The 23,732-nt window shown below is 34.1% G+C and overlaps 1 protein-coding gene across 1 annotated transcript in view; it reads left to right on the top strand.

Annotated features, from left to right (window-relative positions):
* The window catches only part of TRPM7 (transient receptor potential cation channel subfamily M member 7), a 115,563-nt gene that overhangs the window by 46,267 nt on the left and 45,564 nt on the right, over positions 1-23,732 (top strand). Inside the window, 11 exon segments of the mRNA XM_087859158.1 lie at positions 731-854; positions 2,187-2,259; positions 4,063-4,163; positions 10,877-11,011; positions 15,431-15,484; positions 19,042-19,182; positions 19,487-19,621; positions 20,190-20,470; positions 21,904-22,132; positions 23,191-23,346; positions 23,420-23,563. Of these exon segments, the coding sequence (XP_087715284.1) occupies positions 731-854; positions 2,187-2,259; positions 4,063-4,163; positions 10,877-11,011; positions 15,431-15,484; positions 19,042-19,182; positions 19,487-19,621; positions 20,190-20,470; positions 21,904-22,132; positions 23,191-23,346; positions 23,420-23,563 (1,573 nt within the window).

The raw sequence follows: 23,732 nt of genomic DNA, 5'->3' as shown, positions 1-23,732 counted from the left end.
TTTCTAGGAATTGTTTATATAGATGTACTTTTTTATACATGTAAAATACATAAAAAAAAAAGTTATTCATTACAGTGTTACAAAAGATTGGACCAAATAGAATGTGTATCAAGAGGGCTAGATAAATTATGGTATATTTACATAACAGAATAGTTTGTAGCTAAGAAAGGCTGGTATCTGTGTACCAGATTTGGGAAAATTACCGAAGTATATACATGGAAAAAGGAAAGCAGTTGAGATGGAACCAGGCGGATAGAAGATAGTGGAAAAGAGACTTTCACGATAATTTTCATTTTTATGTTTAATAATGTTTTATATCATCATATTTTTGAGCCATATAATTACATTACCTATTGAGGAAAAGAGAAAAATGTGAATGTGCTTATGTGTAAGACATCTTGGCAAAATATTGCATAATACACCATAATATCTTAAAGTTATCTTTATAGAGTATCTTATAAAATGTGAGTAGTGCTGTTACAACACATACATGCCTTGTAAAATAATTTAAAATAATTCATAGAGAAAATAACTCCATTTACTTCCCCCCCCCCCATATGACTTATTGTTGGGAGTCTCATAAAGGACAATATCTCACTCAGGGTCAAGTGTTTAATATTAACACATTATCTCTAAAGGTCTTACATAGATTCACCTAAACTTCATATTAGAGTCTACAAATAATAGAAATTGAAATCAATGAATTAAGTTATGTTTCCTCTCACTCCAGCAATCTTCCTGATGCAGCAGAGCCTGATATTATTTCAACCATCAAAAAAACATTTAACTTTGGCCAGAGTGAAGCAGTTCATTTATTTCAAACACTGATGGAGTGCATGAAAAGAAAGGAGCTTGTAAGTAGATTTCTACAGAATAAGCCTTTTTATTTCATTCAAAACACGTTTTAAATTCATGAAATACTTTTTTTTTTAAGATTTTATTTATTTTAGGAAGAAAGAGAGTGTATGTGGGGTGGGGCAGAGGGAGAGGGAGACAGAGAAAGAATCCAAAGCAAAATCTGCAGTGAGCACGGAGCCCGACGTGGGGCTCCATCCTGGGGCTCAGTCCTGCAACTGCGAGATCATGACCTGAGCCAAAACCAAGAGTCAGACACTTAACCAACTAAATGAGCCACTCAAGCACCCTGAAATACTTTTTTTTTAAATTTGGATTTAACATTCTAAAGTATTTTTTAACCACGTAAAGATGTCATTTGTTGTTGGGTCAAACAGAGTGATATCAGAGAAGGATTATAGTTTTTATATGGTATCGAGACATATATTTGCACTTCTGTTTTAGGAAAAGTTTAGTAACTAGGCCTCAACAGATTATATCTAGAATCAAGGAAGAACTGTAAAGAGTAGTTTATGGCTTCTCTAAAATATATTTGAAGAGGCACCTGGCTGGCTCAGTCAGTAGAGCAGTGTAACTCTTGATCTCAGGGTTGTAAGTTCGAGCCCCACATTGGGTGTAGAGATTACTGAAAGGAAAAAAAAACCAATATATTTGGAAAAAAATTTATTTTACTCTGATTGAATGCTCAGATTAAATTAAAGATCAGTGTTGCAGTTATCTAAACATGGGCTTAAAATTTTTTAACAACTTTGATAGGTAGACGATAACATGATTTGATCTGCTGTTTTTCATGCATTTCCTTTTTGTACACAATAAAATTGTAAAATGTGTATGGCGTTATAATCTTTTATTTTATGAAAAATGTTATTAAATAGAAACCTCTCAAGTGGCATTTCACTTCAAATAATTTAAAGAAATTTCCAGTAAAAGGATTGAAGAAAACATTTTTCATTCAAGAACCCATATATATATATATATATAACTTGAATTAAATGTTCACTCTGTAGAAAGAGCATCAGGATTTACTCAGACATGTAATCTGTAGTCTTAGGCCATGAGTTGATTACTCTAGTAACGTACCTAAAGTAGGTAAAAAAAATTAATATAATATGAAACTAAATATTTTGAGTATACTTGCCATTTTTATTTGGTAAATGATAGAAGGTTTTTTAATTTTGTGGGGATTTTTGTTTTAAATGAAGTAATTTCTGACCAAAAATCCCAAAAAACTTTATCTCCCATGTAGTTCGAAATTGCTTCTTGTTTTATATACCTTATGCCTTAGCTTTGAAAATATAAAGGCATAATATTATGAATTGATCTTTAAATAGATCACGGTTTTCCACATTGGATCAGATGAACATCAAGATATAGATGTAGCAATACTTACTGCCCTGCTTAAAGGTAAGATTTAAAATTTTTTTAATTTGTAATAATTTTACTTATAGCCTGTTTATATAAGATAGGACTTCTTAATCTAGCTAAATGTTTGGGAACTGAATTTTTCAATAATTGTTCTTTGTGGAAGACAGTGTTAGCTTTCTGTGACAGTAAATGGGCTTTTGTTTTTGTCTTGTAGAAATTAAAATTTTTTTTAAAATTTCTGCAAGGTTTTTGGCACCAGACCCATTTAATTACAGTATTAAGAATGTTTCACATTTTAATTGGCTGAAAGCAAGTGTTTAAAGGCAATGAGGTCTTGGTTGATAGAAATTAAAACGTTCTTAAATATGCTGTTTTCATTCTGAAAGGAAGTTTGGAAAGAAAGCTAGTGGTATCTTTGAGGATTAAAGTGTTAACGCACATCGCATTGAACTGTGTTGTCCTCTCATCTTGCCAAAGACATCCAACAATAAACAGAATTACAGTGAAAAATCTTTCCAAAAGTTAGAAGCTGAAACTGTGTCCCATCTGGGTGGATACTTGAAAGTCCAAGTTTGCAGTGAAGTGGCAGGAGCAGAGCAAGAGGACACCATGTTGTTGTCATTCACAAGAATTTCCCAAATATTAGACCATAAGAAGTGCTAATAGATCAGATATTTTTAAAATACTATAACAAAATATATTTACATCTTGGGAATAAGACATCATAAGTAATAGAAAATCCAGAAACTATAAAGGGAAATATCAATAAATGGGATTGCATACATTTAAATAAAAAAGAAAACACCTAATATTTGCCGTATACTTTCTTTGTGCTAGCCACTGTGATTTAGTGTTTTATACTGTTTATCATTTAATCTCACAACCACCCTAAGAGGCAGATTTCCTATTATTTCCTCATTTTATAGATGAAGACATTAAGGAATAGGAATCTGGAGGGACCACAAAGAGTTGTTATAAATGAATAGTAAGATGATCAATACCTCATGGAAAAATGAGTCAGAATTTATGTAAAAGATGTTAGCGGAATAATACAAATGCTTGGGAAAAATGTAGAAAGATGGTCAATATTATAATTAAAACAAAGTAAATGTTAATACAGAAGCATTTTACTCCCCTACTGGGTATTCTTATACCATTGATGGATGGTATCACCTTTCTGGAACATATTTTGGCAGTATATCAAAAATTTTAAAGTATATGTTCTTTACCCAGCATTTTGGCTTCTACAGAATCATCCTATTTAAATAATCAAGCATGTGCATAAAAGTATACTCACCAAAAAATTCAAAATAACCTGAATGTCCACTAGAGTGTTTTTTGAATCAACTTTAGTTCACCTTTAAAAGGTATTATTAATATGTATATAAGGTGATCTCTTTGTACTATTCTACAAAACTAAGGTATGATGTTAAGGTACATGAAGTAGGCTACTGAATACTTTGTATAGTATCATATGCTTTTGCATAGACAAAAGTATTTGTATGAATTTATATATGTGCAGAAAAGCACCTGTAAGGATGTTTTTCATAATCTTAACATGGTACTATCTCTGTGATAGAAACAGATCATCTTTGTTTTATTCTTATTGTTCTGCATTCTGAGTTGTTTGCAATGAATGAGGCTGTGTGTTTTCTGTAGTTGGAAAATAAAAGCCCTCAACCCTGGGGGTAACCTTATGTCTCTGAGGCAGGCTGCCTCTGAACAGTGACTGAAACGAGCTATATAAGTTAATTGAAAGGGAATGGGGAGAATTCATAAGTGTTCACATTTTAATGGAGATAAATTAATTGAACTTGTCGACTGTTTTCTTTATTCAATTAGGCACTAACGCATCTGCATTTGACCAGCTCATCCTTACGTTGGCATGGGATAGAGTTGACATTGCCAAAAATCATGTGTTTGTTTATGGACAGCAGTGGCTGGTATGTAAATAATCTATATACACTATGTAATTAAATTAGACTGTGTAAAAACGAAGTATTTGCTGGAACTGTGATCTAACTTGACATTTTATGTCTGCCTAAAATGCAAAATTAGTTTAGCTAAACATTTCTACAACATCCAGATCCATTTAGGATTTAATAAGTTCTGTTTTGTTCATGATAAAACCTTATTGTTTATAGAGTATTGATCACTAAAAATCCAAGAACTGAAAGAAGTCTTAGAAATAGTACCTATACATCTGTGTTTATCAGGGATATTGGCCTGTTATTTTCTTGGGTTGTGATCTAATTTTGGTATCAGGATAATGCTAGGGTCATAAAATAAGTTTGGAAGAGTTTCCTCCTCCTGTATTTTTTTGGAGAGATTAAGAAGGATTAATATTAATTCTTCTTTGAATGTTTGGTAGTATTCACCAGTGAGCTGTCTGGTCCTGTTCTTCTGTTTGTTGGTAGGTTTTTGATTATTGATTCAATCACCTTACTAGTAATTGGTCTGTTCACATTTTCCATTTCATCATAATTCAGTCTTGGTAGGTAGTATTTTCCCAGGAATTTAGGCATTTCTTCTAAGTTGTCCAATTTTTTTTTCAAAGCTTTTGTTTATTTATTTGAGAGAGAAAGAGCACAAGTAGGAGGAGTGGTGGAAGGAGAGGGAAAAGCAGGCTCCCCTCAGAGTAGGGAGCCTGTAGGTTGTCTTTTGTTGTTTTTTTAAAAGATTTTATGCATTTATTTGAGAGAGAGAGAGGAGGAGCAGTGGGGAGGTGTAGAGGGAGAGAGAGAAGCAGACTGCCCACTGAGCAGGGAACCCGACTCGGGGCTCAATCGCAGAACCCCAGGATCATGACCTGAGCCAAAGGCAGACACTTAATCAACTGAGCCACCCAAGGCCCCCGGTTGTCCCGATGTTGTAGTGTATAATTGTTCATAGTAGTCTCTTATAATCATTTGTATTTCTGTGTTATTAGTTGTAACATCTCCTGTTTTATTTCTGATTTTGTGTCCTCTTTTTTGTTTTTTGGGGTTTTTTTTTTTCATGATTCTAACTAAAGGTTTCTCAACCTTTTGTTTATCTTTTCAAGAAACCAGCTCTTAGTTTGATCTTCTCTGTTGTCGTTTTAGTTTCTATTTCATTCATTTCTATTTTAATCTTTGTTACTTCCTTCTACTAACTTCGGGTTTTGTTTATTCTTTTTCTCATTTCTTGAGGTGTAAAGTTAGTTGTTTGAGACTTAAAATTTCTTGATGTAGGCATTTATTGCTATCAGCTTTCCTCTTAGAACTGCTTTTGCTCCATTCTACAAATTTCGGTATGTTGTATTTCCATTTTTAATGCTTCAAGGGTTTTTTTTTGTTGTTTATTTGTTTCTTTGACTCATTGGTTGTTCAGTAGCATGTTGTTTAATTTTCACATATGTGTGAGTTTTCCAGTTTTTTTTCATATAACTAATTTCTAGTTTCATACCATTGTGGTTGGAAAAGATTATTTCGTCCTCCTAATTTTATTAAAACTTGTTTTATGGCCGACCATATGATCTATCCTGGAAAATATTCCATATTCACTTAACAAGAATATGTGTTCTTTTGCTTTTGGATGGGGATGTTCTGTAAATATCTGTTAAGTCCATTTAGGGCCAATGTTTTCTTACTGATTTTCTGTCTGGATGATCTATCAGTCGATGTAAGGGGGGTGTATTAAAGTATCCTACCATTACTGTATTGCTGTCTCTTTCTCCCTTTGTGTCTTTTTATATTTGCTTTATTTATTTAGGGCCTTCTGGATTGGTAGCATAAATATTTACAAATGTTGTATCTTCTTGTTGGATTGACTCCTTTATTATTATGTAATGCCTTCTTTGTCTTATTACAGTGTTCGTTTTAAAGTCTGTTTTGTCTGAGATAAGTATCACCATTCCATTTGTCTTTGGTTACCATTAGCATGGAATTCCTTTTTTTTTTTTTTTAAAGATTTTATTTTTATTTATTTGAAGAGAGAGAGACAGCCAGCGAGAGAGGGAACACAAGAAGGGAGAGTGGGAGAGGAAGAAGCAGGCTCATAGCGGAGGAGCCTGATGTGCGGCTCTATCCCATAACGCGGGGATCACGCCCTGAGCCGAAGGCAGACGCTTAACAACTGTGCCACCCAGGTGCCCCTAGCATGGAATTCTTATTCTGTCCCTTCACTGTTAGTCTGTGACTTTACATCTAAAGTGAGTCTCTTGCAGGCATCATATAGGTGATGAGTCTTATTTTTTTTTTAATCCATTCAAACACTGTGCATTGATTGGAGCATTTAGTCTGTTTACATTTAAAGTAATTATTGATAGGTATGTGCTTACTGCCATTTTGTTCATTGTTTTCTGGCTTGATGGATGAATGGATAAGGAAATTGTGTATATATACAATGGAGTATTATTCAGCCATAAGAAAGAGTGAAATCTTGCCATTTACAACAACATAGATGGATCTTGAGATTATGCTAGGTGAATTATAAATACCATATGATCTCTTTTATATGTGGAATTTAAAAAGAAAAATCAAGCTCATAGATAACAGAACAGATTAGGGGTGGGGAGAATGGGTGAAGGGGGTCAAAAGGTTAAAAGAAAAAGAAGGAGGGAGGGAAGGAGGAAGGAAGGAAGGAAGGAAGGAAGGAAGGAAGGAAGGAAAGAAGGAAGGAAGGAAGGAAGGAAAAAAAATAGTCCTCTATGTATAGAGAATTCATTACAGTGTTATCTTAGATGTTTAGACCAGTCCTTCCACGGTCTTTCCCATCTTACTAAATGGCAACAACCTTTTCCCAATTTGGGGGATAAGAAACCTCAGTGTCATTTTTTATTTTCTCTTTTTCATATATTCTAATCCAGTTCCATTTGTAAATATTTTCAGATCTACTTTCAAAATACCCAATTTTTTTATCATCCTGGTCCAATCTATTATCACCCTTCTTCTATATTCTTTTAGTAGCATCCTGTTTGGTTTCCTTATTCTCATTCTTCCTCTCCCTTTAGACAGAAGGTAGATCACATCACATTTATGCAGAGCATAAGCCAGAGCCCTTTATGATGGCCTATAGGGCTTCACATCTTCTGCCGTATTACTACCTCTTACCTTACATGCTAACACTATTCCCTTTGCACTCTTTTATGTAGCCATATTTGTGTGTTCTTAAAACATACCAAGAATGCTCCCCCGTCTTTGTACTTGCTGTTTTTTCTCTCTGGAACAGTTTCGTCTAGATGCCTACCTGGACTTAATTCGTTTTCTTTTTCTCTTTTCCTTTTTTTAAAAAAACATTTATTTATTTAAGTAATGTCTGCACCCAGCGTGGGGCTCAAACTCAGGACCCTGAGATCAAGAGTTGCCCCCTCTTCTGTCTGAGCCAGCCAGGCACCCCTCTTTTTCTGGTTTCTAACCAAACGTCCTCCTCAAGTTAGGCTTTTATTGTCTACCCTATTTTATTAAGGTTTATTTACTTTAGAGAGAGAGAGCACACACAAGAGCACGAGTGCATATGGGTGGGGGGGGGGGCAGAGAGAGAGGGAGAGAGAATCCCAAGCAGATTCCACGCTGAGTGCAGAGCCTGACTGGGGGCTTGATCTCATGACCCTGAGATAGGACCAGCGCCGAACCCCAAGAGTTAGTCACTCAACCGATTGCACCACCCAGGTGACCATCCACCCTACTTTAATAGCAGTCCCCTGTGACAGCATTTTCTGTGTTCTTTGCCATTTTTTTTCTTTAGCATTTATCACCATATATCTTAGCTATTTGTTTCTCTTTCTACTCCTAGAAAGTAAATTTTAGAGAAGCAAGAATATTAAAAAATATATATGTATTTTTTTGTTAACCTGCTGTATTCACAGACTGGCATAGTAAATACTTGACAAATTTTTGTTACGTGTCTGAATCACTAGGAAGCTTGGCAAAATAAATGTTCATCCCCACCTTGGATTATTTTATCCAGTCTTTACTGAGGACGGGGTAGATCTTTTCTATCTACAAAGTATAAACAGCAAATTACAGAAAAGCATGCATAGGCTGTACTTCATTTTAGCAAATTCTGTTTATGGATGTACACACATTGAGGCATATCTGCAGGCACTATGTAGTCCTAGAACCTTTCTGAAAACTGTTATTATGGGATATGTTTGTAGAGATGAGGGCCAGAGGAGACAGTTTCATTTTATACCACTTTGGTATTTGATTATTTTTTTTAAATCATGGAAATGTATTTCCTATAAGTAATAAAAAAGAATAAGTCACTTCCATTCTTACAGGACTACAGAGGAAAAAAATCAATGTTAATCAGCTGTGGTAAAACTGTAATAGTAAACCAACCTTTTATTCCGTTGAATAGCTTCATTGGGTTTCTTATCTCCTCAGATGTAAAGGCTTGGACAAAGCCTTTATCTCCTATATATATGTGGTTTATCTCATGGATTTGTTCTATACAATATTACCTATTTGATTTTGTGCTTTCCTTCCTGCTAGAGTTTGTGGTATAATTGTTTTACTGTTTTTCCTCTCCATTTGTTAGGAGTTCAGAATGCATTGAGTGTATGAAGAAATGCAGAACAAAACATAATTTTTCTTTAAACCTTTTTTTTTCAAAATTGGAAATTTTGTCAGGCTTTATTGTTGTTTTAAGGCAGTGGTTATAAACCTAATTCAGATAGAACACTTCTTTTTGTTCAATTCAGATAGAACATATCAGTTTTATTATGAGCTTTTTATTATATGAAAATTGACTTTAAGTGCTTTCTACACAAATTAAAAAAAAACAATATAATGCCCTATTGTAATAAAGACAAATGAAAGTGATTTATAATAAAAATAGATAGTTCAATGTAGAGGTGCTCAAGAATGGCAACATATAGATGGCATAAGTAATTAGATGCTTGCACTTACTTTATGTAGAATCAGTGTAAATGCTGCAGTTGTGAGTGCACTCTAATACAGGAATGTTGTTAATGACTTAAATTCCATGGGAGCAGAAAAACACCCATTACAAGTACAGGAACAAAGAAAGAGCACGAAGAAGACCAAACAGGAATTAGAGTAAAGTAGTTAATGTTAGAATAAGTAATAACATATCAGAATTATTTGTATGTGATAGAAAGAATCTTAACTAAAATAGGAATAACATGCCATGATAAATTACCAGTTGTTAGTATGAGAAAATAAATAAGTTTTAAAGTGTTATTAGTTAATTTGGCCTTATCTTTAAGTACAATGTCAAAATATTTTCCTTGTTATGATATAGAACTGAGCAGTAAAAAAATACTGCAGAAAAAAGATCTTTCATCTTGAAAACCCATCATGTATAAGGTTTGCATTTAGTCTATATCCTTAAAAAGATCTCAGTGACCAAATCCTTTGTTGAATGATGAAAATAGAGGATAGATTGGAGAACGAAATGTTAATGGAAGCTACTGTAGAGAAGTTGTATAGTTGTCTAGTAAACTTCTGAAGACAGAATCAGAATAAGATCAAAAAACAAGGGGTAAAAAACCCAATCATTTTGGTATTGATTTTTCACTACAAAGTTTTATTTTATCATATGGTACCAATATTAAAAATATACAGAAGCAATAATATGAGCTATTAAAATATCTTAGTATCATACATATAAAATATATTAATATTAAATATATTAATGTTCTGTTAATAAAATACCCTTTACTAATGATACTTAATGAAATCTCCATATTTGTGTCTCCACTAATTTAATAGCATTTGATTCAGAATTTGTTGGAATCTGTATGAAGAGTCCCTAAAAACTTAAAGGGGACAGCTTGTAAATGCTGACTGATAAACATGTGTTAAATTAAACTCAAACAGCACAGGTTGTGTTGCTATTTGGTGGTGTAACTTTTCTCTAATATGAATAATTTCTGTTAAATTTCTAAAGAAAGCTAAGTACCATCTTATGTAATTTATATGGTAGTTGTATTTTTAGAAAGTTCATTTTGTAAAACAAACCATGACAGTACTTTGTGTTTATATGTAAAGCAGAACTATTGCATTTTTATTTGTAAATATCTAAGGATAACAAAGTTGTGTGAGATATGGGACAATTCCTTTTTGAGTGAAATTGTCTGGCATGTTGTATGATCTCTGGTATCCTTTGAATGTTAGTAATGGCCCCAGTTATTGAAATGATCCCTCCAAAAAAACCTTTCCTAAACATCGAGAACTGTTGCTCTAAGATATTTTCTCCCTGAATTTACTTGATGATGGATACTTTCTTTTTCTTTTTTTTTTCTTTTTTATCCCTATATAACACTCTCCTGCAGAAATACTGCTTATGAAATGTTCTTTGGGGAATGCTACTCTGTAGAGGTCTTTTCTGCTATTCTCTTTATACCTTAAGTCCCAGCCTTTTACTATTTTGTATGTTTTTTTTTTTTTTTTGAGGTGGGGGGAGGGACGGAGGAAGAGGGAGAGAGAGAATCTTAAGCAGGCTTCACATGCAGCATGGAGCCGGATGCGGGGCTTGAACTCACAACCCTGAAATCATGACCTGAACCAAAATCAGGAGTTGGACACTTAACTGACTGAGCCCCCCAGGCACCCCTATTTTGCACCTTTTTAATTTTGTTCTAAAACTGTTCAGGAACAAGTAAGGACTTGAATTTAGAACTATTTGTATAATTAGACTATGAAATTAATTAATTTTTATATTCTTTTAGGTTGGGTCCTTGGAACAAGCTATGCTTGATGCTCTTGTAATGGATAGAGTTGCATTTGTGAAACTTCTTATTGAAAATGGAGTAAGCATGCATAAATTCCTTACCATTCCTAGACTGGAAGAACTTTATAACACAGTAAGTGTATGTTAAAATTCTTTGTTGACTATGCTTTATCATCTTTGAGAAGTGTCATTTTACCTGAACATACCCAGTTCTACTGCTAAAACCTTTAATGGTCTACTTGATTACTTGGAAGAATTACAGCCAGTCTTAGGGTTGATTGGTTATGTGACAGTCTGAAAACCTTTCCTTGTTTCTGGAGATTTTCCCTGTCACCATAGTCGCGTAGGAAGGAGGTAAATAACCCTGTCTCCCATTCCTTCCCCTCATCCCCTTTTTAAAACCATGGGATTGGCTTCTTTTTTTAAGATTTTTTATTTATTTGACAGAGAGAGACACAGCGAGAGAGGGAGCACAAGCAGGGGGAGTGGGAGAGTTCGGAGAAGCAGGCCTCCCGCCGAGCAGGGAACCAGATGTGGGTCTCAGTCGCAGGACCTGGGATCATGACTTGAGCCGAAGGCAGACGCTTAACGACTGAGCCACCCAGGCATCCCAGGATCAGCTTCTTAATTACAGAGTCATTGTATTTCCTTTTTTTTTTTTCCTTTTTCCTCTTGGTGGTCGTTTGTTACACCAAACTTCTTTTGATGCCTTTTCTTTTCTTTTCTTTTCTTTTTTTAATATTTTTTATTATATTATGTTAGTCACCATACAGTACATCCCTGGTTTTTGTTGTAAAGTTCGATGATTCATTAGTTGTATATAATACCCAGTGCACCGTGCAACACGTGCCCTCCTCACTACCCATCACCGGCCTTCAGTTTGTTTCTCAGAGTCCATAGTCTGTCATGCTTCATTCCCCCTTCTGATTACCCCCCCTTCTTTATCCCTTTCTTCTGATGCCTTTTCTTAATGGAGAAATTACACATTGTTTTTTCTTTTCTTTTTGTTTCTTTCACATTCATGATTTTGACCTTATGGTATCCCCCTTTTAGCTTACATACCATTTTTCATTTTTTTTTCTAAAGAGCTCCTGAAAACTGTTTTCTTTACAAAGCCTTTTCTTTACAAAGCCTTTTTCATTTCAGGTGTCCAACATTGCCCATGTTACTCGTTTTCCATGTTACCAACATTAGTTTAATTGTACTATATTTTGAGGTACACTCTTAGCAAATCCTGACTTTCTAACTTCTCTGCAAAGCTGTCTGTTCATTCATCAGTTTCTGCCTATTTATCTCCTCCTTTTCATTCCTAATGTCTTTGCACTTTGTCTTTATAGCAGTCATACTATTTCAGTAATCTAATCTGTCCTTTCTTCAAATCAATTCTTTAAACTAATTATTATAATCCTATATTTTACCATATTTTTCCCCAGTTAGAAAATCTTTGATAGCTCCCCAGTGTGTATAGAACAATACCCAAGCCCTTAGCTTGATTTCCAAAGTTCTTCAGCTTTTGAAATTTTGTCCTAGCTAACTCTATCACTTGGCCTTTTATTCCCACCCATACCTTCCCATACTGGATGTTTCAGTTATGTTGTCCACCTACTATTTCCCAAAAATAGAAACTTAAAAAAAAAAAAAAATTCTTGTTTACACACCACTGGTGTCTCTTTTTTCTCAACTCCTCTCCACTTACTGGAATTGTATTCATTCTTTAGAATGTAGTTCTTTTTTTTTTTTTTTTTTTTTTAAAGATTTTATTTATTTATTTGACAGAGATAGAGACAGCCAGCGAGAGAGGGAACACAAGCAGGGGGAGTGGGAGAGGAAGAAGCAGGCTCATAGCAGAGGAGCCTGATGTGGGGCTCGATCCCATAACGCCGGGATCACGCCCTGAGCCGAAGGCAGACGCTTAACCGCTGTGCCACCCAGGCGCCCCTAGAATGTAGTTCTAATGCCATGCCATTGCCTCCCTGAACCCATTGGCATAGTTAGGTGAGGACAGTTGTATTTTCCCCATTTTTTTTCTTTAATAGTATCTAGCACAGTTAGATTGAACTTTGTTGGCATTCTACTCTTTCTAGCAAACAGATATAAAAATTAAAAGGATTATTCATTTTGCTGAGTAATAAGGTTTATCGCTGAAATATAAAGCAGGTATAAAAATAAAAACTGATCCCGTTAGCAAGGCAGGTAATTTTTTTAATTGTGTAACTCAGAGTTATTAAGACGATAGTTACTTTTCAGCATCAATTATTGATAAAAATTTTTTTAAGGATAAAGGATTATATAACAAAGTAGTGGTTCTCAAACTTTTTGTTATCAGAGTCCTATTACATAAAAAATTGTTGGGGACTTAAAAGAGCTGTTCTAAAGAGGGTTTATTTATGTCAATATTTACCACATTAGAATGTAAAATCAAGAAATTTAAAAAATACTAATTTTAAGTAACAATAATAAATCCATTACATGTTAACACATTTTTCAAGAAAAATAGATTAGTGAGGAGAGTAAGTTTTACTGTCTTACAAATCTCTTTACTTCATAGAAGGCAGCTTTTGAATTTAATCTTACAGTATCACACAACAAGAAGCCTCTGGAAAACTCCACTGAACACTGAGAGAAATGAAAAAATGCAAATAACGTGGTTTTTTTCTTTGTTTTGGGGGGAGAGAGGGGCAAAGGGAGAGGGAGAGAGAATCTTAAGCAAGCTGAGCATGGAGCTTGACATGGGGCTCAATCTCACAACCGCGAAATCACGACCTGAGTGGAAACTAAGAGTTGGATGCTTAACCAACTGGGCCACCCAGGTGCCATAAATGAAAATGACAACATGATTCTGAAAATACTTTTGATCTCATGGACCATCTGAAAGGGTCTTGGGGGCCTTCAGGGAAACTGGACCATACTTTGAAAACTGCTGTATTAAAGTATATTTATTTTATACTAAGAAGTTATATTTAATATATAAACATTAATGGATTAAGATAAAATAAAATTCTAAATATTACATTTCTGTATGATTAGGGAAAATACAATAAAACTTTCCAATACCTAAAAAAATGAAATACTTCATATTTATTTTTTTTAATTAACATATGGAGAAGAATTGCCAAAGAGAACTCAGCTCCTGAGTGGATAGGTTAAATATTATAAAAAGAAAGAGCGAAGTAAGGCAAAATAGAGTTTATACACAGTGTAGGTATAGTCATCTTTAGATATTATGTAGAATTTTAAAGGTAGGGTGCCTGGGTGGCTCAGTCAGTTAAGCATCTGCCTTCAGCTCAGGGCATGATCCCAGAGTCCTGGGATCAGACCCCACATCGGACTCTGCTTAGTGGGGAGTCTCCTTCTCCCTCTGCCTTTCACCCCACTCTTCCTGCTCTCTCTCTCTCTCAAATAAATAAATAAAATCTTAAAAAAAAAAAAGAATTTTAAAGTCAATAAAATAATGTTTTCAAAGAAATAAGAGGTTTACCCAGTTAGATTTGAAAATCTGAAAATCTATTACCAAGTGTATGTGATCAAAATGGAAAAGCAGATTGAATTGAATATTATAATAACCTCATAATAATAATAACACAATGGTGGGGGGAAAATCCCATTTGACATTTCTTTTAAACAATAGATTTGAAGTACTGAAAATAAGTCTTGATTTGTACTGCTTAGAATTCACTGCAGTAAGTTTCAGGTGAATCAGAGCACTGTCTAGAAAGAATAATACATTTTTGGCTCATTTACTTCAATCTTGATTTGGGAGATACACAACTGGGTATTTTTTCAAAATACAGAATACCGTCAAAGTAAGATTACTGTAACAATGGAACTTGTGCTTGGTCTACTCTAATAGTATACATAAATCGGAGTAAGATATTAAGATACTTATTTATGGACATAAGTATACCATCCTAACTTCCTTAAGTGGAAATTAAGATGGCATATATAAATGTTAAAAGTTTGTTATCTGAAATATTTACAGTATTGATGCAACTTGATGGTTAGTGGCAGAAACAAGGTACATTCTAACAAGAAGGGAGTCTACAGGTGCACCCGGTGGCTCAGTCGGTTGAGCATCTGCCTTTGGCTCAGGTCATGATCCCGAAGTCCTGGGATCGAGTCCTGCATCAGGCTCCCTGTTCAGTGCAGGGTCTGCTTCTTCCTTTCCTTCTGCCCTGCTCATGCTCGCACGCACTCTCTCTCTCAAATAAATAAATTTAAAAAAAAATTTTTTTTAAAGAGTACAGCTCCATTATCAATGAAAGAAATGTAAATTAAAGATAGAATTCTAAAGCTCACAAGCTATGTGTGATTTAAAATTTGTGTTTGTGCATAAGTAAAACATAATCTAAATTATATATCTTATTGAAGGTAAATATGACAGTATGAAATGGTTTATCTTTTTCTTTGCTCCATTTTATGAACAGAACTTATTTAGCTGAAAAACAATATGATTTGAGCAAGAAGGTTCGTAAAGTCCTATAAGTAACAAAAGAAGTTGTTACATTATTTTAGACGAAAAATAATAGTTTGCTTTATTTTTTTCTCCTTAAAGAAACAAGGTCCAACTAATCCAATGTTATTTCATCTTGTTCGGGATGTCAAACAGGTAAGAGTTTATTTTTGTTTTTGAAAATGCTATTTTAAAAATTGTTTACACAGATGTTCATCTGTTTCTAAAACACATTTAAATATGCATCTTAAAAATAGCAATAAAATGACATTTTTTAGAGCAAGATAAAATAAGGGCTAAATTAAGACTGAGTTTTCTGGGGGCGCCTGGGTGGCACAGCGGTTAAGCGTCTGCCTTCGGCTCAGGGCGTGATCCCGGCGTTATGGGATCGAGCCCCACGTCAGGCTCCTCCGCCCTGAGCCTGCTTCTTCCTCTCCCACTCCCCCTGCTTGTGTACCCTCTCTCGCTGGCTGTCTCTTATCTCTATCGAATAAATAAATAAAATCTTTAAAAAAAAAAAAAAAGACTGAGTTTTCTGAGTTTCTAGTCATCTGAGATCTAGTGTGATGAATTTCATAATGCTCATTGGTCCATAAAGAAAGATCATTGATAGAATGTATCTTCTTTCTCTGTGTTCCAAAGAAATTTGTTACCTCGACCTATAAAGGACATTGAGTTAACACATTGAGGGAAACACTGGATGATGATCTTCATGGCATATTTTGCCAGTAATAAATGCTGAAATGCTGAAATCATGCATGAATGCTCTCTTAAAATCCAGTATTGATCATGACTGAATATACAACACTGTCATATGGTCTGAAGCCATTTTGTGGTGACCAAATTTGGTGTACTAATATCCCCCTTCTCTTCTGTTGGGATTCTTTGTGAATTAATAGTCTTAAACATTTATTAAAGATTTTATAGTCATTTAAAATATTGGTATCTTACAGTTTTATTTTCCTAAGTGAAAAGATAATCATTTAATTGAAATATTTTTTTAGTTTCTAAACTAAAATGCTTTTTTTTCTAGAATTCTTCATTCAAACTTTTACTTGCAATTAAATGTGAGTGTACTATTAAAAAAACTGAAAAATTAAAATAGAAATGCCATTTTCTGTTTTAATTTTTTGTTTTGTCACATTTTTAATACTAAACTAACATCCCATAGGAAGACCATAGACTTTATTATATTTAAAAATATTTTTCTTTAATTCAGTTTTTTCCATGTGTTTTCATTTATAGCTTTATTAAAACATTTCACATGCCATAAAATTGATCCATTTAAAGTGTTTAGTTCGATGGCTTTTAGTATATTCACAGTTGTGCAACTATCACTACAATCTAATTTTAGAGGAACCCTGTACCCATTAGCAGTCACTCCCCATTCCTGCTTTCTTCTCTACTTCCTGCCTCTCTCCTGCCCTAGGCAACTGTTAATCTACTTTCTATCTGTATGGATTTGCCTATTCTGGACATTTCACATTGATTTGTGGGTTTTTTGGTTGTTGTTAAATTAAGGCTTTTTTTTTTTTCCCCTAGAAAGCTTGAGTGATGGGGGAGACCTTCAGTCCAGGGGTTTCTTTTTTCTTTCTTTCTTTTTTTTTTTAAAGATTTATTTATTTATTTGTTTATTTATTTATTTGAGAGAGAGAGAGAGACAGCCAGCGAGAGAGGGAACACAAGCAGGGGGAGTGGGAAAGGGAGAAGCAGGCTCCTAGTGGAGGAGCCTGATGTGGGGCTCGATCCCATAAAGCCGGGATCACGCCCTGAGCCGAAGGCAGACACTTAACCGCTGTGCCACCCGGCGCCCCCAGGGGTTTCTAAAACACATTTGCATTATGATTTACTTACGTGGGTTAGCAGAAAAAATTATAGTTTTTAATTCTAGAAACAAGAGATTTGTTATAGATTGATTGTCTTTATATTGGTAGCTATACTAAATAACCCAAATTTTTCTATTTCTGTAAGTGAAAAATCCTAAAGTAAAGGCAGTAATTGACTATTTTCTGATTCAAATTAGTAAGTTGAGCGTTGTAAGTAGTATTTGTATAGTTTGAGAAATTGCGTATCATACTTTTTTTAAGGTATCGCGCATTATTTCCCTTAAGTATTTCCCATTAAAGTGGGATCATATATGGTATTTATCAAATTTAAAAAAGCTAAAAACATGTATGATAATCCTCATTCATAAAGCATATTTTGAGGTTGCTCAAGACAAAAAGAAAAATCTTGCATTTAAGGTGCAAAAAAATATATATATATTTTTTAAAGATTTTATTTATTTATTCGACAGAGATAGAGACAGCCAGTGAGAGAGGGAACACAAGCAGGGGGGGTGGGAGAGGAAGAAGCAGACTCATAGCGGAGGAGCCTGATGTGGGGCTCGATCCCATAACGCCGGGATCACGCCCTGAGCCAAAGGCAGACGCTTAACCACTGTGCCACCCAGGCGCCCCTAAAAATATATATTTTAAAGCTTTTATTTATTTATTTGAGTGAGAGAGAGAGCATGAGCAGGGGAAGGGGGAGAGGGAGAGGGAGAAGCAGATTTCCCACTGAGCAGGGAGTTGGACATGGAACTCTATTCCAGGACGCTCAGGTCATGACCTGAGCCAAAGGCAGACACTTAACTGACTGAGCCACGCAGGCACTTAAAAATATTTTTGATTAATTTTTAAATCAGAGGTTTAAGGAATATAAGTATCTAGAAATTTAAAACTTCACAGATAAAACCAAATTATAAAAGGTGTAAACATTTTTAAAAGTCCTGGGGTACCTAGGGGCCCCTGGATGGCTCGGTGAGTTAAGCATCCAACTCTTCATTTTGGCTCAGGTCATGAGCTCAGGGTCGTGAGATCCAGCCCCACATCAGTCTCTGCACTCAGCGTGTGCAGAGCTTCTTTCTCTCCCTCTTCCCCTCCTCAGTGTGTGTGCGTGCGTGCTCTCTCTCTAAAATAAAATCTTTAAAAATGTTTTTTAAAGTACTTTATGAAATTGTAATTAGGGAAATGGAAAGAATGATGATGGTAGGAGGGCAGAATTGGTTGATATATGTAAATTGTCTTATGATTAAACCCTTTTAAGATTATTTAGTGAGATTAACCAAATATTTGATTCCGAACAGGCAATCTTCCAAACTCACAAATGGCTCATATTCTAAAAAATTGTTGCCCTGGGAAAAATGAAGTCTTAGTGTTCTAAACAGTGTTATAAGTGGTAGTCTAAATCTTAGACGAGGCTATAAAAACTTGTGTAAACTATAATATAACCAATATAATTTGGGCTAAAAAATACTTATAAGTACTTATGGGCCTGTCTGGAAACATAATTAACATTTATAGCATTGTTTTTGCAGGGAAATGTAATTTATGATAATGTGCAATGGTGAAAATGGAGTACTTGGCCCTCAGAAGTTCCTTTGCCTCTATGTGTGAAGTATTAGGGCAGTGGAAAGATCAAATGATCTTATTGCCATAAGCCATACTTCTGTCCTGAGCACATCTTTGTGACTTCAAAATTTCAGAATCTCCTTTTCTTATAGAAGGAAATGAGGAACAACTTACTTCCTTCTCCTGTAAAGGTAGCTGCTGGCAACCCCAGCGCCCTGTAACAAGTAAACATTTGTCATTTTGTAGAGTGCAGCATTTCTAGGCATGCATGGAAATATTGAGAAATATCCTGTCTATATAAAACTAATGATTTGTTTCCAGGGAAATCTTCCTCCAGGATATAAGATCACCCTAATCGATATAGGACTTGTTATTGAGTATCTTATGGGAGGAACCTATAGATGTACCTACACTCGGAAACGTTTTCGATTAATATATAATAGTCTTGGTGGAAATAATCGGGTATGTAATATTTTGGGGGAAGTCTATATATGTACTTTGTATACTTTGTAAGTTAAAAATTCATGAGAACTCATACACTTTAAAAGTTTAAAATTACTTATATTCTTAGAATGGCGAAAGTAGCATTGTCTTTAAAAATACATTTTCAACTATAAGACTGCATAGAAATATTTTGTAACTGAAATCCAAAACAAGTCATTTTTTTGTGTGTACATATTTGTACATATGTATGAATGAATTCTTAAATTTTTATGACTTATCAGTATATTTAAATCTGTAAAAACTAATAAGCTTTCATTTTCAGAGGTCTGGCCGAAATACGTCCAGCAGCACTCCTCAGTTGCGCAAGAGTCATGAATCTTTTGGGAATAGGGCAGATAAAAAGGAAAAAATGAGGCACAATCATTTCATTAAAACAGCACAGCCCTATCGACCAAAGGTATGTTCACATAAATTTTGCCTTTTCTGGATTTTGTTCTGTCTAATTTACTAGTATTTATGAAACAGAAAACTACTTGTTTTAGCAAGAATGAACTTTTATTTGTAGATAAATCTTTGATTATTCATTTTCCCATATACAAAAAGATATTTATTATGAGTTAACAATTCTATGTTTTTTATATTTAGCTATAATAAAAAATTTTTTAATGTTTTGATAAATGCTTAACTGCCTCCTTTTATTCCATTTTAACTTGATTAACAACATGTAAGATAAGTGTTTTAGACATAATTTTTCTTCCATTAAAATTATGTTTTATCACATATTAGTTGAAATATTTAGGCCCTTTCTTTAATTTTGGAAAATTTTATTACAATGATTTTTTTTTTTAGAAATACCATTTCCATAAAACCTGAGCTACAATATAAGTATATAAAATTTATAGCACTTTGATTTGTGCAGTTAAATTAGGTTGAAGAATAGTGTAAAGGAGATTTTATAAAAATTCTCACGTTAATGTCATATGGCCTTATTATAATGAATCTTAGACATTTGTTTTCCCTTGAAGATTGATACAGCTGTGGAAGAAGGAAAGAAGAAGAGAGCCAAAGATGAAATTGTAGATATTGATGATCCAGAAACCAAGCGCTTTCCTTATCCACTTAATGAACTATTAATTTGGGCTTGCCTTATGAAGAGACAGGTCATGGCCCGTTTTTTATGGCAGCATGGTGAAGAATCAATGGCTAAAGCGTTAGTTGCCTGTAAGATCTATCGTTCAATGGCATATGAAGCAAAGCAGAGTGACCTTGTAGATGATACTTCAGAAGAATTGAAACAGTATTCTAAGTAAGTCATATTTAATCATTTCAAATTTAAGAAATACAAGGTCATGTTTAAGTGGAGGTTATAGTGTCATGCAATAAATGAGTATATTTATGTATAATTTTATTGGCAAAATTAAAATGTATTTATTTATTATTTACTTTTTTTATTGAGAGGAAGAGGAGAGGGGGAGAGGGAGATAGAGAATCTTAAGCAGGCTCCTTGCTAGGGCATGGATTCAGAGGGCAAGTCTTGGGCTTGATCTTCCAACCCTGAGATCATGACCTGAACTGAAATCAGGAGTTGGAAGCTTAACTGACGGAGTCACCCAGGTACCCCCGAATATATTAGGTACTTCTTAAAATTCAGAAGGAAACTTTCCTGTTTATGCATATAAAAAGAGGTTATTGTTTACAACTCAAGAGTTAAATATGTTGGCAAAAAGAAGAAATGCCAGAAGTTTAATATTTGCCAGTCAGTTTAATAATTGCACATACTAGCAATTAATTAGATTAGGAAAAGTTCCATTTATAGTGGTAAAGAAAAGAAGAAAGTAAGGTTTTGAGCTGTGTTCTAAGGAAATGAATTTAATTCAACTGGGAGGGCATTTCAGAAGGTGGAGCTACGTATATGGAAGAGTAAAATAGTTCACAGAAATTTACACTTAGAGTAATAATGAATATTAAGTTTTCTGGAAAGATAGTTTGTAGGAAACTTTGTGATAGAAAATAGGACTTACCTCTCCCAAAATGGGCTGTCTTTGGAAGAGAGTAAGTGTTATTACTGAAAATAACTCAAGCAGGGATCTTACAATCACTTACTCTGTGGATCTAAGATTCAGATATTTTTTATGATTAGGTTAGTCCCTATTTGCATTATTTCTACTGGGTACCAAACCGTTTTGATTTTTTTTTTTTTAAGATTCTGTTTATTTATGTGAGAGAGAGAGATAGCAACAGAGATAGCGAGAGAGAACACAAGTGGAAAGGAGAGGGAGAATCAGGCAACATGGGGCTCGATCCCAGGACCCTGGGATCATGACCCAAGCCTGAGGCAGATACTTAACCACCTGAGCCACCTGGGCGCCCCTACGTTTGAAATACTATATAGATAAGAGTTTTTATACAGAGCAGCTAAACATTGTCAGTTTGGGTTTCCTGTGAGACTGGAGTTTTATTTCCAAGACCAGTGGAAAATGCTCTGGAGTCACCTTTTCAGACTTGTTCTTAATGTGACCTATTTTAATATTTGTGATATCTGGATAGTGATAGATATCTGGAAACAGCTACTATGATTCTAATGCCTTATAATTCCCTGAGTATGTGTTAAAATATTAAATATAAATGTTGTTATATTAAATATAAATATTAAATATAAAATGTTATGAAATTATATAAGAATAGTGTCTAAAACTGTAGTTTGGTAATATGAATGTTTTGGCTTTTATCTTTTGATAGTGATTTTGGTCAGCTAGCAGTTGAATTACTAGAACAGTCCTTCAGACAAGATGAAACCATGGCTATGAAATTGCTCACTTACGAACTGAAAAACTGGAGTAACTCCACCTGCCTCAAGTTAGCAGTTTCTTCAAGACTTAGACCTTTTGTAGCTCATACCTGTACACAAATGTTGTTATCTGATATGTGGATGGGAAGGCTGAATATGAGGAAAAATTCCTGGTACAAGGTATACCTTAGAAACCATTATATAAAGTATGGGATTAGATAAAAAGAACAGTGGAATTAGCCCAGGTATATAGAAAAATGCTGTGATTTATGAGGGTGGTGGGGGTGGCAGTATTGGCATTTTATCTCAAGTGGCATGAAATGGCCTCTTTTTTCCTTCTATTCTTAACTCTGAATCATTTTCAGGTATAGTGTATGATTATCGCCCCTCTCTGAGCTGAAAGCATGAGGGCCACAAAGGGAGTATTGGTGTTTACAGCCCTGAGCAGCCATGAAAAAAGTTTCTTCTTTATGAAAAGATGATTTCAAAATTCTAAAATTGAGAACCTCTCTCCTAACTTAATAATTTTTACATGAAGTATATTAGATATACCTAGCTTTTATGGTTAAGAATTTGTATAAAATGTAGACTGGTACTTTTGGTTTCATCATAGCGAGAGATACTACTTTAAACTTTCCTTTTCATTGTCTTATATCTTAAATAAGGTACAGAGATGTAGAAGGCAGAAATCAGGCAAGTGGTTTAACCATTGTAAGTAGATAACAAATACTGATCATCTAATAAAAATAATGGTGAAAGATTAACCAGTAGAAACCCTGATACACAATTATACTTTCTTTGTGCTTTAGGATTATGCAGGTAATAACGTAAAATTTTACAAATAAACCTGTTTGTTTATAGAGGCACAAGCTGAGTAATCATGTTACGACACGGAACAGTTGCAAAGAGAGTTAGGATAAAATTATGCACGTAACAACTTCATAAGGCTTGAATTTTATTTAAACAAAAATGTATTTTCTGAACAAACAAATATTAAATCTTTTCTGTATCCTCATATCGTAGTACTCAAATGTTTTGTTACTCCTTTAAACAATTCAACCTGGGCCTCTTTAAATATAATATGCAAGTACAAAAACGAAGTTTTTGGTTTTTCCCCTATACTAACAGGGACAGATTGGCTAACTAATAATCAAGATATTTAATACCTTTTTAATTATTTTTATTCTACAAGGTAATTAATTTTAAAATATAAACTTACGTGTTTCTAAAATTTTTAGGTCATACTAAGCATTTTAGTTCCACCTGCCATATTAATGCTAGAGTATAAGACAAAGGCTGAGATGTCTCATATTCCACAATCTCAAGATGCCCATCAGATGACAATGGAAGATAGCGAAAACAACTTTCAAAACATAGCAGAAGAGATTCCCATGGTAAGGAGGAAAAATATTTTTAAATATAAACTTTTTGTGAATAAATACATGATAAGTGTTATTTTTATTTTAGGAAGTGTTTAAAGAAGTAAGAATATTGGACAGTAATGAAGGAAAGAATGAAATGGAGATACAAATAAAATCAAAAAAGCTTCCCATTACAAGAAAGTTTTATGCCTTTTATCATGCACCAATTGTAAAATTCTGGTTTAATACGGTATGTTGTATGTTTTTTAAGTTGTACGAGCATGTTTTTAAAGGATAAGCTTTAAGGTACCTTTGGTCTAAAGTCCATTATTTATCTTGATGCAACTTAGATCACTGACAAGCCATTTTCTACTTAAAAGAGTGTCAGTTTAACTTAGTTTTATTCCAGTTACCATCAT

The sequence above is a fragment of the Ursus americanus genome, chromosome 36 (genome assembly GCF_024610735.1).
Source record: "Ursus americanus isolate L20-20 chromosome 36, mUrsAme1.1.p, whole genome shotgun sequence".
Taxonomy (NCBI): Eukaryota; Metazoa; Chordata; class Mammalia; order Carnivora; family Ursidae; genus Ursus; species Ursus americanus.
This window is presented reverse-complemented; position numbering and strand designations above follow the sequence as displayed.